Below are 19,430 nucleotides of genomic sequence, written 5' to 3' on the forward strand. Positions count from 1 at the left end.
ATTTGTGACCGTGTTTCCAGCGACATACATGTACAGCGCTGGTATCCTACGGGTTAATGACATATTATTTATTATAGTATATGCTATTAAAGAAAAAAAACATATGTCTTTCTGGGGGCTTCAACCTGGGATATCTACATGCAAAGCCATTAATGTAACCTCTAAGCTATAACATTACCACATAGGGACATTACCACATGGTTTTTCTATACTTAGAAGCTATCTCCTAGTACTGCGATCTGTATGATCCTATATTGTGTCTGTGGATAAACCAGTAATATGTATGCACAGAACCAGATGGAGCTTTCGTTACAGCTTCAATGTTGGTCACAGGATGACAGGTTGGTTTGTAGAGACCCCATGTAAATGGAGTGGTAATGCACATGCGTAGCCACTTCTCCAATACCTTCTATGGACTGACAAACAGCATTCAGGTATGTCTCCAAGATTCCTACACACACACAACAGATGACACCTACCTGACATCATATCCTGATGACTGAGTACGCCTTCTGTGAGGAGAGACAAACACGTTATTACACTGCAACTTCATTACATGGGTAAGAAATGAAATGAAAATGTGCAAACATCGTACAGACTATTTCGCACACATGCAGCAGAAGCAAGACCAAGAAAGTAAGGTTTGATGTAGCCTACAAATAACAGAGGTGAGGAAAGATCTGCCATGGAAGGCGTTTTACATAAACTGCTTCCGTCTCACACACACACACACACACACACACACAACAAAGCTCACCGATAACGAGGGTGTTCTGAGGTTTCAGATGGAGAGCGTTCTGGAATGGACAGAGAGGTGGAAGACAAAGTAGTAGCAATAGAAGCAGTAGTGGCTTCCTCAAAAGATGGAGGTGTGCAGGGCAGTAAATCGGCACGACCTATGGAAATAAAGAAGAGAAACAATAAGGCTATTACACCAAAAATGCAAACCAGCAAATACAACACCGGAGGTGCAGTGAGTAACTTGTGACAATGACAACTGTCATGGGGTAGCATGTGAACAATCAGTTCTTGAAGTAGAAGTGTTGGAAAAAGAAAAAAAAAAAAAAAAAAAAAGGGCAAGTTTAAGGATATGAGCAACGAGCCAAATCGGGATGGCTGGATGACTGAGGCAGAGAATCTCCAAAATACCAGATCATGTGCGGCGTTTTACTTATGCAGTGATTGGTAAGTACCAAAAGTGGTCTAAGGAAGGACCGCTAGACAACTGCTCACAGCACAACTCAGGGATATCCCTGCATCTCTCAATACTCCAGATACTACCTGATAAAAGTTCAGGATAGATTGACAATGTGCTGTGATATAGAAAATAAGAACTTCCATATATCCAAGTGCTGTGGATTCTCTGGACATATTGCAGCACCACTTATGGCGTGCATTACGAATTACGCTGTGAAGTGGCAACAAGGTCATTGGCACCCACGGCTCAGTGATGCATGTGGGAAGGAAAATGCTAGCTTGTCTGATCCTACAATTTTCCTGGAGTATCACCTTAACCCCTTCATGCTATATGATGGATACGTGTATCCAGACGTCTCACAAGCCAAATCTGATCCAGGCAGATAGTGGCTAAGTAATACATCTGACACCCACTGGCAATAACTAGCTCAGGAGATAAGTCTGATCCAAGTCATTCAACCCACTCAGATGATGCGGTGAATAGCGACTGCAGCATCTGAGGGATTAGATAGAGGAAGGGGGCTCTCTCTGTCCTCTGTCTGACAGATGGAGCATCCAGACCTGCCATAGTAAACTGCCTGTTAAGACATGCATCACTACACTTTTGTAGTCTGTGATATAAGTAATTGAATGATCACAGGTTCAGGCCCCATAAAATGACCAAAAAAATGTATTTGTAAATGTTTTTGACATACTTGTAGAGAGATACTGTATCTTTAGAGATAAAGCTTTATAGCTACAAAAAAACAAACAAACTATGGGAGTGCTTCTTTAAAAAAAACAATAGAGTACAGAAGGAATGACCTAAGCACAAAGATTTCATCAGAAGGCTACACATACTGATATGATGGAATTGCGAGGGCAGGCTGTTGAACGTAGGAGATGTAATAGGAGTATTATTAGGGCATATCACAACCATTTTACTTTTGCACTGAATAAATTTAGGCACTTCATAACATTATTATGGTGACAGATTTATTATTTATTCAGTGTGTCAAAAATCACTTCTTATTACAGAGGTCATAATCATACAATATCAGCAAACAAGGTACACAAACAATTTAGCAAATATAAAGTTCTGTAAAGTCACTACCTTTTAGAACATGTGTACAGCAGCCTAGTACACTGTGCAAAGCAATGACACCCCATTCAACCCAAAAATCACGCAGAAGACTGAGCATGAGGCATTAGTTGATACTTTGGCCACATGACTATCTTACCATCATCCTCTAATGTAGGGTAGCTGCGCACCCCACGCAGCTCATATTTCCCCTCTTCTTGTTCTGTAGGAATTAGCCCTGTCGAAAAGGCTGCAGATGGTCCCAGGGGTCGAGGTACCAGTAGAGTGCTTCGCCCCTTCTTGGAAGGAGAGGACTTCAGTGCTGCAATGATAAACCAGAAAGCTAAAATGTAATGTGGGTAATCAAGGGGGTTTTCTGGGCTCCTGATATTGAGGACTTATCTTAAAAATATGAAATCAATATCAGGAGCCTTGAAAATCCCTTTGAAAAGTCAGAGCATATACATAAAGGGAATATCAGAAATGACTAAATTTAGTCGGTGGCCAGGGAAATGACAAGGGGAAAATAACACCGATATAGCTGTCTAGTGCTGACGTATGATAGGTTATGAGTGAATACAGGGGAGTGCCACAGGAAATGGCAGGTTATGTGCCTGTATGATTTTTGCTGGGAAACCATTATTTCATAAAAACAAAAAACATGCAGCCATTACAATAAGCTCTCTCCCAGCAAAATCATAAAGCCACTTAACTCATTTAAAAAGGTTGACCAAATTTTTTTTTAAGGTCAGAATGACCTAAAAGAAAGAGTGATAATCGCCTCACTGATGCTCTACAGGGGCCACATGCCATCAGTTTTCTGCTGCTTTACAGCCTGGCAGTCCTGCCCCATGATGCTAAAGCTGAATGGAAAGCTCTTGACCAGTCAGTTTGATGAAGGACAATGGTTTAATACAGATGCTCTAGTAAATGCTACCGCCAACCTGCAGTTCATAGAAACTTATAACCAGTTTGGAACTACAGAAATTCTCCGGCACTGTTGCGTGACTGGGAGATCAATTCAGGGACACTGACATCGTAATAAGATCTAACAACTACAGCTACTTACAGGATGTTTTTCGGAACACTGTGTTAGTCATGAATTTAAAGAACCGTTCAGCATAAAAACTGGGCCGGTGTACAGACACCGTGTCCTGAAAAAAAGAAAAAAATAAGACACCTGTAGGTATATCAAATCAGATACCCATATAAAACCATGCACCATTAGCCCTGAATGATGGATGCCACAGCACCCCGACGCCCCAGAGCTCACAATACTCAATGCCAGCGATTGGCCAGAGCACTTCTATGTGTCCCAGATGGAGATAATATATTATCTTCCGACCCATCTCTATATCAGATGGTCTTCCTCAGCATGTTAGCACTGTCTGACTAACCATGAACAAGGAAATTATTTAAAGGGAATCTGTCCCCATCAAACTGTTTGCATAGACACCTGATGTGCTGTGGTTCACCTGATTAAAATGCTGTTTTTTGTTGTTGATTCGAGGCTCTGTTCCCGAGTTATGATACTTTTTCTTGGGTGCAATGAGGGTGTCACCACTGCTCTTGTTGCACCCAAGCTCTGCTCCTTTCTGTGGCCAGCCCCTCCCTGGCTGCTTTGATTGCCAGAGCCAGGCAGTGGCAAAGCATCGAGGTAGGGGCTGGGTGCAACAAGAGCAATGGTGACGCCATTGCTAGAACTCAATTCTACACGCTCTACTCACCCCATCATGAACAAGAGCTTTCCACGTATGTTCTAGCTTCTTTATTAACCTGGGAAAAGTAGAAGTAAAAAAAGTAGCATCCACTATACAGGGGCAAATACTTGGTACATCACAGTCCCTGAAGACATTTTTTGAAAATGGAATATATCCAGTGTCTCAATAAAGACTACAATGGTGAACTAGTCTTGTCACTTTAATCTACAATGATTAGGTGACATGACGTCCTGGAAGGGGCACACAGCTGGGGGCCGGTGTGGGCATACAGAAAAGGGTCCAGGCAATACACGCCTGATTTAAGTCCATGTAACTGAATAAATACTTGATCAGCATTTAGATACACTGAAAAAGTCTATGAAGGAAGCGATTGCCTTGTTATATGGAAAGATTTCATTCATTCGGTATCTAACCGATTTCTTGTGATCAGGTAGTCCGCTTCACAACACTAAATAAAGCAGCTAACCCTTTCATTTAAAGAGGACCTTTCACTTGTAAAAACAATGTAAACTAAGTATACAGACATGGAGAGCGGCGCCCGGGGATCTCACTGCACTTACTATTATCCCCGGGCGCCGCTCCGTTCTCCCGTTATGCCCTCCGGTACCTTTGCTCTGTAAGTTATAGTAGGCGGTGTCTTCCCTTGTCCTGTGGGCGTCTCCTTCTCCTAGGCTGCAGCGCTGGCCAATCGCAGCACACAGCTCACAGCCTGGGAGTTTTTTTTCTCCCAGGCTGTGAGCTGTGCACTGCGATTGGCCAGCGCTACAGCCTAGGAGAAGGAGACGCCCACAGGACAAGGGAAGACACCGCCTACTATAACTTACAGAGCAAAGGTACCGGAGGGCATAACGGGAGAACGGAGCGGCGCCCGGGGATAATAGTAAGTGCAGTAAGATCCCCGGGCGCCGCTCTATATGTCAGCATACCTAATTCACATTGTTTTTACAAGTGAAAGGTCCTCTTTAACACTTTGAAAGACGCCACTGTTGACCCGCACTTCTACTATACACTGGCAATGGCTACATTTGTAGTGGGGTGATGACACACTTGTACACAGTACTTGCTGCCAAGTATACCAAGGCTCTGCTTTGTCCAGAAATTCATAAAGAAGTCTTAACTGTAGATGCATTGTACAGAAAGCTACACCATTTACCTGTAAGACTGCAAAATGTCAATAATTCCTATGTACAGTAAAAGCCGCTCCCCTTTGCCATTGACTGCTGGAATTCCCCCCATTCTAGAAAAAAAAAAATATGAATGTAGATTAATAAGTGTTACGATACCTGCTCAGTGTATATAGCGTTCAAAATATACAGTACAGAGATTTTCTTCACTAATAAGGACCCTCGTTATAAATGGTTGCAGGTCCAGGCTCATGCACATACCCATACTGCTCAGTCTGCTGAGACCTTGTGATCCAGTTGTATAGTTACCATACTTACTACCTGGGTTTGCTGCATTGCCATAAACAGCATCACTGATGTATACTGCCAATGAGCAGGCTGCCACATACGTATAGGATATATGCTTAACCCTAAAACAGGGACTGCGCTGCATTAAATGCAAAGTACACTCATCTGCTTTTTAGCTGTAGAGAAAGAGGGCAAAAAAAGGCCATAAAGCAGGAGAATGCCTGGTAATCCAAATAAAGCAAACACTATACTGCTTCTGCAGCAAGTAAAGAACATTCTGTTTATAGGATGGTGAGAACTTAATCCTTTAAGACTACAACTCCGCTAAGAGCTGACAATATCTAAAAATAGAGTTTACGTCAAATGAAGCAAGACTTCGTCCCCTTTCACACGAGCGAGTTTTCCACGTGGGTACAATGCGTGACGTGAACGCATTGCATCCACACTGAATCCCGACTCATTCATTTCAATGGGTCTGTGTACATGAGCAGTGTTTTTCACGCATCAGTTCTGCATTGCATGAAAAAACACAGCATGTTCTATATTCTGCGTTTTTCACGCAGCCCTGGCTCCATAGAAGTGAATGGGGCTACGTAAAAAAACGCATTGCATCCGCAAGCAAGTGCAGATGCAAGCAACTGATGGTTGCTAGGAGATGATGTTTGTAAACCTTCAGTTTTTTATCACACGTGTGGAAAAACACATCAAAACGCATTGCACGCGCACGGAAAAAAACTGAACAACTGAACGCAATCAGACAAAACTGACTGAACTTGCTTGCAAAATGGTGCGAGTTTCACTGAACGCATCCGGAGCCAATCCGTCAAGCTCGTGTGAAAGAGGCCTTAAGGACAACTTAGGGTTTGTCCACTTCTTGTCCTACTGCCTACTCAAAGGATCCCCAATGTTCAAACTCTGCTTGTGAACGAACCACACTATACAAAGTGGAAATGTCCAGCATCTTGAGGATCCTAAAACTGGGGCCTTATTGAGACATAAAACTAATTGTATAGTTATGGATTTACCGTATGTCTGAATAAAGCTCCAATTTTAGAATCCTCAAGATGCTGGACTCTTCTTTTTCTACTCTCAATGTACACATATAACTTATCCTATTACAAAGGCCTATACTGAGATGTGTCATCCATATTGTCCCCTCTTTATGTACAGCTCCCCCCTGGCACCACAAATAATCCAATTCCTATCTTCTACAGCAGTCCTGGTTACTCAGCATGAGGACAAGCACCAGTGTCTGCAGTCATGGGCTCCCTGGATCCCAGCATCCCATCCTGAGATTTTATGCAAATAGCGACACCTTTCAGAGGACATCTTCTGGCCGGAGGAGCTCCAGAGACATGCAAATATATGGACAGTGACTACTGGAGTTTTCTGATGCAGGACAAATCCCCTGAAAGGTGTTACTATGTGCACAGAAGCCCAGGAAGGGGTACTGGAAAGTGGGGAGCTCATGACTGTGTGCATAGAAAACAGGGTTGGAACACTAGGATGTTGGGACCAGTGACAGCAGGCGCTGGTGCTTTTACACACTTTGCCATACAGTAATGGTCCAAATTTGAATACTGCACACAGCTGCCTGAGCCAATCTGCAGAAAGCTCTTTACCAATTGGCTGTCGGGGAGGAAGGTGAGGGCCACAAGGTTCAGCATCAATAGCTGCAGAAGCATTAGATGCACATGACCTATAGTGTCCAAATCGTAAGTGACCCTCACCTCTATGCTAATTTTAAGGGGCACTCCCAAATTAGACTGTGTTCTAGCTAGACCAGGGATGGCCAACCTGCAGCTCTCCAGCTGTTGTAAAACTACAACTCCCAGCATGCCCTGCTGTAGGCTGATAGCTGTAGGCAGTCTGAGCATGGTGGGAGTTGTAGTTTTGCAACAGCTGGAGAGCCTCAGGTTGGCCATCCCTGAGCTAGACCATTACGGAACATGAAAGTAGTATGGAACACAACATGGGTCCCTCCAGTGGACAAAACACTAATTACACTCGTCCGTGGTATGGAATAGCATAGTCTACTATGATTATGTTTTACATTACCTCTGTTCATATGTAAAAACTAACACTTCACCAAACTGCAACATTACAGAAAATATGCCCCTCTTCTAATAAATAGCAAGCTTTTTTTTTTTTCTTAAAATCAGGGGTCCTGTGTTTGAGAGCTTTCATTTTTCTGCTGTTACTGAAATATAACTGACCCACTATCCCCTTATTTCTTTTGTAGAAAACCGAAGATGCCCTTCATAATTTTAAAGACTATGTTCACCTTTGGGGGAATTATTTTTTTTATTTTTTTATTATTGCACTGTACTTATTTTGAGCTAAAAATCTTTTCTTCAATTGGTCTTTATAAAAAAATATGGAATTCTTTTTTGTGTACATGGCTGACAATTTCTACTAGCTGCCTGTGGATTTTTTGTCTTTTCCGTCATCTGGGGAGCAGACAGAATTCTTATCTCGCTCTCCGACATTATAAACACAGCATTATAGCTCAGTTCTTATCTTACTGATAAGAATGAGGAAATAAGGGTTATTAGATGGCACAAAGTGAATGTCAAAGTACCAGTCACACAGTTGTAAACAGTTAACTCTTTGTGACAGAATGGCTCAATATTTTTAATAAAAGCCAATTGAAAATGATATTTAGCCAAAAATAAGTAAAATGCAATCATAAAATAAACAAAAATTGCCTCCAAAAAGGTGTACAGTCGTGGCCAAAAGTTTTGAGAATTACATAAATATTGGAAAAGTTGCTGCTTAAGTTTTTATAATAGCAATTTGCATATACTCCAGAATGTTATGAAGAGTGATCAGATGAATTGCATAGTCCTTCTTTGCCATGAAAATTAACTTAATCCCAAAAAAACCTTTCCACTGCATTTCATTGCTGTCATTAAAGGACCTGCTGAGATCATTTCAGTAATCGTCTTGTTAACTCAGATGAGAATGTTGACGAGCACAAGGCTGGAGATCATTATGTCAGGCTGATTGGGTTAAAATGGCAGACTTGACATTTTAAAAGGAGGGTGATGCTTCAAATCATTGTTCTTCCATTGTTAACCATGGTGACCTGCAAAGAAACGCGTGCAGCCATCATTGCATTGCATTGCATAAAAATGGCTTCACAGGCAAGGATATTGTGGCTACTAAGATTGCACCTTAATCAACAATTTATAGGATCATCAAGAACTTCAAGGAAAGAGGTTCAATTCTTGTTAAGAAGGCTTCAGGGCGTCCAAGAAAGTCCAGCAAGCGCCAGGATCGTCTCCTAAAGAGGATTCAGCTGCGGGATCGGAGTGCCACCAGTGCAGAGCTTGCTCAGGAATGGCAGCAGGCATGTGTGTGCGCATCTGCACGCACAGTGAGGCAAAGACTTTTGGAAGATGGCCTGGTGTCAAGAAGGCCAGCAAAGAAGCCACTTCTCTCCAAAAAAAACACCAGGGACAGATTGATCTTCTGCAGAAAGTATGGTGAATGGACTGCTGAGGACTGGGGCAAAGTCATATTCTCCGATGAAGCCTCTTTCCGATTGTTTGGGGCATCTGGAAAAAGGCTTTTCTGGAGAAGAAAAGGTGAGCGCTACCATCAGTCCTGTGTCATGCCAACAGTAAAGCATCCTGAGACCATTCATGTGTGGGGTTGCTTCTCATCCAAGGGAGTGGGCTCACTCACAATTTTGCCCAAAAACACAGCCATGAATAAAGAATGGTACCAAAACACCTTCCAACAGCAACTTCTTCCAACAATACAACAGTTTGGTGAAGAACAATGCATTTTCCAGCACGATGGAACACCGTGCCATAAGGCAAAAGTGATAACTAAGTGGCTCGGGGACCAAAACGTTGACATTTTGGGTCCATGGCCTGGAAACTCCCCAGATCTTAATCCCATTGAGAACTTGTGGTCAATCCTCAAGAGGTGGGTGGACAAACAAAAACCCACTAATTCTGACAAACTCCAAGAAGTGATTATGAAAGAATGGGTTGCTATCAGTCAGGAATTGGCCCAGAAGTTGATTGAGAGCATGCCCAGTCGAATTGCAGAGGTCCTGAAAAAGAAGGGCCAACACTGCAAATACTGACTCTTTGCATAAATGTCATGTAATTGTAGATAAAAGCCTTTGAAACGTATGAAGTGCGTGTAATTATATTTCACTACATCACAGAAACAACTGAAACAAAGATTTAAAAGCAGTTTAGCAGCAAACTTTGTGAAAACTAATATTTGTGTCATTCTCAAAACTTTTGGCCACGACTGTACATAGCCGTTAATAGTGTTGAGCGAACTTGTGGTTTCAAGTTCGGTGTACAAGGTTCGGTTATTTAAGAATTCCGTTATGAATTCTGCTACCACGGACTATAAGTAATGGTTTGTGGTAGCGGAATCCATAACGGAATTCTTACATAACCTGAACTTTGTACACCGAACTTGAAACCACAAGTTCGCTCAACACTATTTAAGAATATATTCCAAAGAGTTACTCACGTGTCATCAGTGTCTATTGATTCCCCACGAGCTGCTCCTCCCTGAATGGATTCCATTGCTGTGGAGTATAGTGCCTTCTGTGCGACTGGACGCTTCTCATCAGCTGGACTCTGTGCCCCATCTGCTTGCCTCTCTCTTTCCTGTTGTTCTAGGTTGTGCACGCCTAGAAGAAGGCTGTAATCCATGATCTTGAAACTTTCTAAAACCTAGAAAAAGGGTAAAGATAATAAGATACTACAATATCATCAAGTATTAAACATTATCATTAACATCTTCTACCTTCTCACAGCAGAACTCACACCTACAATGTACCCTTCCTTAACTTTTCTCTTAGTTCAACATATTCCGAGATGAGTGGCATGAGATGACCAGCTCAAAAAAAAATAATAATCCATGATACTCTAACAAGATGTCCAGTGAGTGTGAACTGCAGCCTGTTGAGGGTTTCTCTAATACATTGCAATATTATATTGAATTTGTCTAGTGAGCCTTTAAAAGGAACGTGTCAGCAGAAAATGACCTATTGTTTACATCAAGTTTTTATGTTAGACATTTTAAAGAATTTTTGGTGGTTATTACTATATTCAAATAAAATATGCAGCTTTTGCACTGGCCACTATGATTAATAGGTGCTACTTTTTGGTCTCTACAGACCACTTTTCAGCAGTCATACCATTTTCATCACAGGCATGATTACAATGGCAGATTTCACCTATATACAGTGGTCCCTCAACATACAATGGCCTCAGAATACAATGTTTTCAACATACAATGGTCATTTCTGACTCATCCTAAGTTGAAACCAGACTCAACATGCAATGCCTCGGACTCTGATACAACCAATCCAGGCCACTTCTCTGGTAAAACAGATGTATTAGTTGCTGGTTAGCAGTTGTTCCTGACTGTTATATGTAAGGACTTGTTTTATATGTCTTGGTTATCAGCTTATTTTTCTTAAATCTTCATTTTCTCTCATCTTGGATGACATTTTTGGGGCTCTGGAACAGATTACTCAACTTACAATGGTCGTCCTGGAACCAATTAATATTGTATGTTGAAACCATTGTAAGTTGAGTAATCGGTTCCAGAGCCCCAAAAATGTCATCCAAGATAAGAGAAAATGAAGATATAAAGAAAAATAAGCTGATAACCAAGACATATAAAACAAGTCCTTACATATAACAGTCAGGAACAACTGCTAACTAGCAACTAATACATCTGTTTTACCAGAGAAGTGGCCTGGATTGGTTGGATCCGAGTCCGAGGCATTGCATGTGGAGTCTAGTTTCATCTTAGGATGAGTCAGAAATGACCATTGTATCTTGAGGGACCATTGTATATACATAATACAGAATCAACACAAGTGACAAAGCATGCCTAGAAAATTCCCACAGAAATCAATGAGTCTCCTTCAGACTATTGTGTCTATGCCCCATGGGGGCTTCTGTACTGTATCTCTCTAAACGCCATTAACAGCTCAGGCAATGGCAGCTCCTATACTAATGCTCAGGAATACAAATAAAAAAAATCTCTCTCTCTATCTATATCTATATTAGAAACAAATGATATGTCACTGGCAGAATATGCGACATCTTCCCTAAATGGTTATCCCACACTGCACTGTACTGCAGCGGTGGCCGTGCTTGCACACTATAGGAAAAAGTGCTGGCCTCCCAGGACCATGGATCGTGCATAGGCATGAATGTGCAGCAGCTCCTGTCCTGGCCACCTCGTATCTGGGAGCAGTCACCCCTTGAAACGAGCGGTGTATAATGTGATGGAAAAATGAATCAAGCCAGCAAAGGAGGCAATATAGATAATACATTTGTAAGTGCCTTGTATTAACTTTCTCTACAGGATAAATGCCATTTGCTGAAGTGAGACATCCCCTTTATGCATAGTTGTGTATTTGTATTTTAACAGTATGTTTTTTTCTTTATTCCAGCTGGACTATGATTTTGCTCATCTTGAATCACTAGGGGGTGGTAACGTACCTCTTGATTCACTAGTGAACTTTATTCATGTCTTGATATGGATAGCATATGGTTCTTTGTTATTTATCAAAGGTGATTCTCCCCTTTCCCCCTTTTTTGGTACCCTCCAATGATGGGCCCATATAATCTACGCTCCTTTTTACTCTTCATGACTTACATTTGGAGGCTGCTTTCCAGATACATGGATTTAATACTGTTGTGGTACAATATAAGCAAACACTCATTCAATACAGCTGTACACAAGTACAAGTGCTGACTTTTCTGCTATTTGGATTGTTATTGTGGAGGTAATTCGGACTCATCTCCAGCCAATGCATGCACAAGTCTTCAATTTCTATTCTGGAGTGCTGTACGAACTTTGGGGGTCATTTATTAAACTGGTGTAAACGGGTGGCTTAATTGCCCATACCAACCAATCAGATGCCACCTTTCTTTTTAAACAGTTCCTTTGGAAACTGAAAGTAGGAATTTGATTGGTTGCTGTTGGCAACTAAGACAGTTGTACTTTACACCACTCTGATAAATTACCCCCTTTGAGTGCATCGTAGAGGCATTTTTAGCATTCAACGATCTCTCACCAAGAGGTAAGTACCCAAAAGTAGCCTCTGAGAGCCTGTTTATAGGGCAGTGGGGGAAGCACTTTTAGGTGTCTAATCAGACGAACCCTGTAATCATTTACATATCTGCCTGAGACATAACTGCATACCGAGTTTTGCAGCAATCCAACATTTCAATCTGAGCGCTTTATTTTTGGTCTGAGTGTATCTTAAAGGGAACCTGTCATCAACTTTATGCTGCCCATACTAACGGCAGTATAAAGTAGAGACGGGTGAGTTGATTTCAGCAGTCTGTCATTTCTAAGTTAAAAGTACCGTAAGTGGTTGCCGAGAACCAACATCACAATCATTGTAGACTAGGCCTAGAAAAGAGTCCCGGCCACCTGAGAAGAGTCCTGGTTATTCATGAATTCCTGCTCTCACACCTGTTGATTGACAGTCTTCTACCTAGTTTTCTCCCTTTCTGTCTAGGAGAGAACTGCCAATCATCAGCAGATTGGTGAGAGAGCAAAAGATTATGAATAACTGACTCTTCTCAAGTAGATTTGACTCTTTTCAAGGCCTGTGCTGTAATGATTATGATGCTGGTTCTCAGCAATCACTTACTTTTAGCTCATGAGTAACACACCGCTGAAATCAGCATTTCTGTCACTAATTTATGCTGCACTCAGTCAGGTCAGCATAAAGTTGATGACAGGTTTCCTTTAATGCTGGAATCACAGGTATTCATTATTAGGGTCCATTAACACGTCCATAATTCGGGTCCGCATTCGTTCTGCAATTTGCAGACCCATACACTTTCAATGGGGCTGGAACAGATGCGAATCCACATTTTCGGGATCCGTTTTTTCGGGATCCGCAATTCCGTTCCTGAAAAAAATAGAACATGTCCTATTCTTGTCTGCAATTACGGACCAGAAATGGCATTTTATATTATAGTGTCTGTGATGTGCGGTCCACAAATTGCGGATCGCACATTGCAGGTGTCTGTGTGTTTTGCGGATCCGCAAAACACTTACGGACGTGTAAATGGACCCTTAAAGTGAGCTTAGCATAGTGAAGTACAACTTACCAAACAGTCTCTCTGCATGGTCTTAACCAGTGCACTGAAAGTGTCACTATCGAGGAGTAGCCCTTCTGGCGAATCCTGTATGAAATCTAGGTCTTTGTATGTAGGACTACGTTTCTCCCTCTCTTTCTTAGAGGCACGTCTCTTGTAAGTGGAACCCTTTAGGTCATACTTGTAATGCATACGGACCACTCTTGGAAGGATATTGTTCATGACCACAACACGGATATTCTTCCCACCAGACTGAACACAATACAAACCGTAGAACTTGGGGAGAAGTGTCCGTGGGTTCTGGTTCAGGTTCTGCATCAACAGAACACAAAGTATTCAGTATATAGCCTGGCAAGGGGTTCCAAACAGGGTTAAAAAGTGTGAACACTTCGTAGTACCCATTTACAATTTTGTTACCAAGAGCAACTAGCAAGAGGGTGCAGGCAGAGAGTATACTATCCATTACCATTGTAAAGTATTATGTTTATAGTTCGATGGTTTACAGATGCAGCATACAGTATATGTTTTTATTTTTTTTAATAAAACATTGTATATGGGAGAAAAGTTCGTTTTTAATTTGTATCTGTAAAACCACCTTTACACAGCCCAATTATTGGGCAGATAAATACTAACAAGCGTTTGCAGGAAAACTCGGTAGCAATGATCTGCCAATGTAAAGATGGCGATTACCTGATGAACGAGCAAAACGCTAGTTCATTGGGTAATAGAATCGTTGGTGCAGACACCTAAATCATCGTTTGCCAGCAGCGGATTGTGCCGTCTAAACAGCACTCTGCTGCCGGCAAACAATCTGTATGGTGACAAGCGATGGCGTTAGCAATACTTCCTCCCCATACTGTAGATGAGATCGCTGCAAGTAATAGCAACGGTCACCTCCACAGACGAGCAGGTGATTGTCAGGAAGGAACTCTTCCTCCTCAGCAATAGTCTGCTCCATGAAGCAGTGTAAAAGGGGCAGCCTTTAGGTGCAACAATCAGTACTGACACTGCATCTGATGGGTAAAGGCCCCTTTACACTGCTCAGACGATTGTCGAGGAGGAAGCGTTCCCTCCTGACAATTGCCTGCTCATCAGTGGAGGTGACCGCTAAATTTATCTGCAGCGATCTCCTCCAGAGTATTGGGAGACGCAATTGCTAATTCCAACGTTCGTCCTCATACAGAATCATTATATGCTGACAACACAAACAAACAATCTCATTACCCGATGAATCGGTGGCACCTTTAGATTTGCAGATCATCACTTGTTCGCAATGATCTGACCGATGCTTGGGCCTTTAACCCCTTAAGGACTCAGCCCTATTTCACCTTAAAGGACCAGGTCATTTTTTGCAAATCTGACCAGTGTCACTTTAAGTGCTGATAACTTTAAAATGCTTTGACTTATCCAGGCCATTCTGAGATCGTTTTTTCGTCACATATTGTACTTCATGACACTGGTAAAATGAAGTAAAAAAAATAAATTTTTATTTATAAAAAAAAATACCAAATTTACCAAACATTTTTAAAAACTTGCAAATTTCCAAGTTTCAATTTCTCTACTTCTATAATAGATAGTAATACCTCCAAAAATAGTTATTACTTTACATTCCCCATATGTCTACTTCATGTTTGGATCATTTTGGGAATGATATTTTATTTTTTAGGGATGTTACAAGGCTTAGAAGTTTAGAAGCAAATCTTGACATTTTTCAGAAATTTTCAAAAACCAAATTTTTAGGGACCAGTTCAGGTCTGAAGTCACTTTGCGAGGCTTACATAATAGAAACCACCCAAAAATGACCCCATCTAAGAAACTACACCCCTCAAGGTATTCAAAACTGATTTTACAAAGGTCGTTAACCTTTTAGGTGTTCCACAAGAATTAATGGAAAATAGAGATACAATTTCAAAACTTCACTTTTTTGGCAGATATTCCATTTTAATAATTTTTTTCCGGTTACAAAGCAAGGGTTAACAGCCAAACCAAACTCAATATTTATGGCCCTGATTCTGTAGTTTACAGAAACCCCCCATATGTGGTCGTAAACCGCTGTACGGGCACACGGCAGGGCTCAGAAGGAAAGGAATGCCATACGGTTTTTGGAAGGCAGGTTTTGCTGGACTGTTTTTTTTGACACCATGTCCTATTTGAAGCGCCCCTGATGCACCCCTAGAGTAGAAACTCCAAAAAAGTGGCCCCATTTTAGAAACTACGGGATAGGGTGGTAGTATTGTTGGTACTAGTTTAGGGTACATATGATTTCTGGTTGCTCTATATTACACTTTTTGTGAGGCAAGATAACAAGAAATAGCGGTTTTGGCACCGTTTTTATTTTTTGTTATTTACAACATTCATCTGACAGGTTAGATCATGTGATATTTTTACAGACCAGGTTATCACGGATGCAGTGATACCTAATATATATACCTTTTAATTTATTTATGTAAGTTTTACACAATGATTTCATTTTTGAAGCAAAAAAAATCATGGCTTTAATGTTTCCATAGTCTGAGAGCCATAATTTTTTCAGTTTTTGGGCGATTACCTTGGGTAGGGTATGATTTTTGTGGGATGAGATGACTGTTTTATTGCCACTATTTTGGGGTGCGTGTGACTTTTTGATCGCTTGCTATTACACTTTTTGTGATGTAAGGTGACAAAAACCAAATTACGTACCGGTAATTCCCTTTTCATGAATCCTCCATGACGGCATACCATGAGAGATGACCCGCCTCCAACCAGGTAGGGACAGGAAGTATAAATTTGACTCTCCTCCGGCTCCTCCTCAGTGTCTTTCTGGATCGACAGCCTAGAGAGTGTTCTTTCGAATCTTTTCATTTATACCCCTTTTTTTTTTTTTTTTTTTGGGTGGGAAACCCCTATGCCGTCATGTAGGATTCATGAAAAGGAAATTACCGGTACGTAATTTGGTTTTTCCCTTTCATCCTCCATGACGGCATACCATGAGATATAACATATTAAAGAACTAGGGGGGGGATTATAGCTTGAAGAACTTTCCTCCCAAAGGCTAGATCTTGACCTGCCTTAACATGGACTCTGTAATGTTTGATAAACTTATTAGGGCTAGACCAAGTGGCCGCCCTACAGATCTGCTCTAGTGAAGCGTTAGCCCTTTCTGCCCAAGAGGCAGAAACCGATCTTGTAGAATGTGCTGCAAAGGCTTCAGGAGGCGATTTTTCTAGCGCTTTATAGGATTCTGAAATCGCCATTTTAATCCATCTGGAAACAGTATTTTTTGTCGCTCTCTGCCCTTTATTTGTGCCAAGAAACTGAACAAATAAGGAGTCAGTCTTTCTGAAGGCCTTTGTGGCTTCTAAATATATTAGAACGGCTCTGCGTACGTCCAATTTATGAAACCTCTCCTCTCCTTCTGTTTTTGGGTTGTCACAAAACGAGGGAACCAATATTTCTTCTTGCCTGTGGAAATTAGACACAACTTTGGGAAGGAAGGAGTTATCCAATTTAAACGTAATTCTATCTGAAGAAATGACACAGAAAGGCTCATTAATCTTCAGGGCCTGGATTTCACCAACCCTGCGGGCTGACGTAATTGCTACTAAGAACAGGGTTTTTAGGGTTATATATTTTATAGAGACAGATGATAAGGGTTCAAAAGGACTTTCTATTAGGCCTGATAAAACTACACTGAGATCCCAGGGGGGAGTCATGGCTTTCAATGATGGTCTCAGTCTGTCTGCCTCTTTAAGGAATCTGATAACCCAAGCATGATTGGCAATCTTTTCATCATAAACTGCACTAAGAGCAGATACGTGAACCCTTAGTGTATTGGGACAAAGACCTTTCTCCAGCCCAGATTGTAAAAAACCTAGGACTGAAAGGACTGAAAATTTTTCAGGGGATACTTTCTCTTTTATACACCAGGTATTAAAAGTTCTCCATACTTTATTATAGATTTTTGAGGTTACCTCCTTTCTGCTAGCCGACATAGTATTGATGACAGGATCTGACAGGCCTCTAGCTTTTAAAATCAACCTTTCAGGTTCCAGGCTGCTAAATGCAGCCTTTCCACCCCGGGATGGTGAACTGGTCCCTGCGACAACAAATCCTGATCCCAAGGAAGGATCCATGGACTTTGGATGGACATGATCTTTAATAGTGGAAACCATGATTTCTTGGGCCATAAGGGGGCTATCAGAATAACGTGAGCCCTGTCTTGCCTTATCTTCTTTATCACTCGAGATATATTAGTAGCAGAGGAGGGAAGGAGTAAGCCAGATGGAAATTCCATTTTATTGAAAAGGCATCTATCCCTTCGCTTCCGTCTCTTGGATTGAGGGAAAGGAAACTACCTACTTTTGCGTTTGTGGCTGACGCAAAGAGGTCTATCTGGGGAACCCCCCATTTTTTGTTTATATGGTGAAAAACTTGTTTCTTCAAACTCCATTCTGTTTGATATATTTTGACCCTGCTTAGGAAGTCTGCTTTTACGTTTAAGCTTCCTTTTAAATGGACTGCTGAAAGGGATCTTATATTTCCTTCTGCCCAGGAAAAAATCTTTTCTGTTATTTGGCTCAGACATTGGCTCCTTGTTCCACCTTGATGGTTTAAATATGCCACCACTGTTGTGTTGATCTTATTTGGACATCTTTTCCTTCTATATATTGACTCGCCACTTTTATAGTCTCCCAAACTGCCATCAATTCCTTTTGGTTTGAGGACAAAGTATTTGGTGGTCTGCCCAGGCCCCTTGGAAATAGTGATGAGAGTAATGCGCTCCCCACCCCCAAGGACTTGCATCTGTTGTGACAAACACCTGTTCTTCCGAATTCCATGGAATTCCCTGGCATAGGTGATTTACTTGTTTCCACCACAGAAGAGACTGGTTTACTGCAAAGGGAATCAGAACTGTTAGTTCCAATGAACTCTGGTTTCTGTCCCAGCAGGTTAATACCCAGTATTGCAGAGTTCGAGAGTGGAACTGAGCCCACTTTACCGCAGGAATGCAAGAGGTTAAAGTCCCTAGTAGTCTCATAGCCTCTCGTATCGAACAAGATCAATGACTTTGAAACCTTGAGACTTTTTCTACCACTCCCGAAACTTTTTGCTCTGTAAGTGACGTCCTCTGACGAGTGGTGTCCAGGGAGAGGCCCAAGAAAATTCTTTCCTGGGACGGGACTGGCTTTGATTTTTCCCAATTTATTAGCCATCCCGCTAGATACAGCGTCTGGCAGGTCACTAAGAGATTGTTCTCCAGTGACTGTCTTGTCTCGCCTACTATCAGTAGATCGTCTAGATAAGGAACAATCAGGATGTTTCTCCTTCTCAAGTGGGCCACCAGCTCCAGCATCACTTTTGTGAAGACTCTTGGGGCCGAAGTTATTCCAAAGGGTAATACCTGGAACTGAAAGTGGAGCAGATCTTTCCCCAAATAGACCGCTATCTGCAGGAATTTTTGAGACTGTTTGTATACCGGAATATGGTAGTATGCGTCTCTTAAGTCTATGGAGGCCAAGAAGTCTCCCTTTTTTAGCAGATTCACGGTTGATCTTATTGCTTCCATTTTGAATTTGTTGTATTGTATGAACTTGTTCAAGTTTTTTAGGTTTATTATTAACCGATATTTCCCGTCTGGTTTTTTTACTAGTAAAACGGTTGAATAATATCCCTGACCTTTTTGAGAATGGGGAACCGGAATTATGGCTTTTTGAGCTAGTAGCTTCCGAATCCCTTCTTCCAGATTTGTTTGAAGAACGGTTGTTTTTTGAATTGGAGTTACCCTGAAAATATTTTAGGGAGGAGGAAGACGGAAAACTATTTTGTAGCCTTCTGATATTATATTTAAGACCCAAGGGTTTGTTGTAATCTGTTCCCAATAGTCTAGAAAAAAAACTTAATCTCCCTCCTACCTGAGCACTGGCGTCATTGCTTTGACGGTTCTGTA

At 41.5% G+C, this 19,430-nt stretch overlaps 1 protein-coding gene across 6 annotated transcripts in view; it reads right to left on the reverse strand.

Annotated features, from left to right (window-relative positions):
• Positions 1 to 19,430, reverse strand: part of PIP5K1C (phosphatidylinositol-4-phosphate 5-kinase type 1 gamma) — a 105,094-nt gene that overhangs the window by 68,232 nt on the left and 17,432 nt on the right. For all 6 annotated transcript variants that reach the window (XR_005776273.1, XM_040417691.1, XM_040417690.1 and 3 more), the window contains 8 exons: positions 13,517 to 13,816; positions 9,894 to 10,099; positions 5,132 to 5,215; positions 3,985 to 4,033; positions 3,327 to 3,411; positions 2,418 to 2,579; positions 758 to 896; positions 480 to 512 (listed from right to left, as the gene is read on the reverse strand). Coding sequence is in view for 5 of the 6 variants with exons in the window: in XM_040417691.1 (XP_040273625.1) it covers positions 480 to 512; positions 758 to 896; positions 2,418 to 2,579; positions 3,327 to 3,411; positions 3,985 to 4,033; positions 5,132 to 5,215; positions 9,894 to 10,099; positions 13,517 to 13,816 (1,058 nt within the window). In the remaining variant the exon portion in view is untranslated. The remainder of the gene's footprint in view (positions 1 to 479; positions 513 to 757; positions 897 to 2,417; positions 2,580 to 3,326; positions 3,412 to 3,984; positions 4,034 to 5,131; positions 5,216 to 9,893; positions 10,100 to 13,516; positions 13,817 to 19,430) is intronic.

This window comes from Bufo bufo, chromosome 2 (assembly GCF_905171765.1).
Source record: "Bufo bufo chromosome 2, aBufBuf1.1, whole genome shotgun sequence".
Classification (NCBI taxonomy): Eukaryota; Metazoa; Chordata; class Amphibia; order Anura; family Bufonidae; genus Bufo; species Bufo bufo.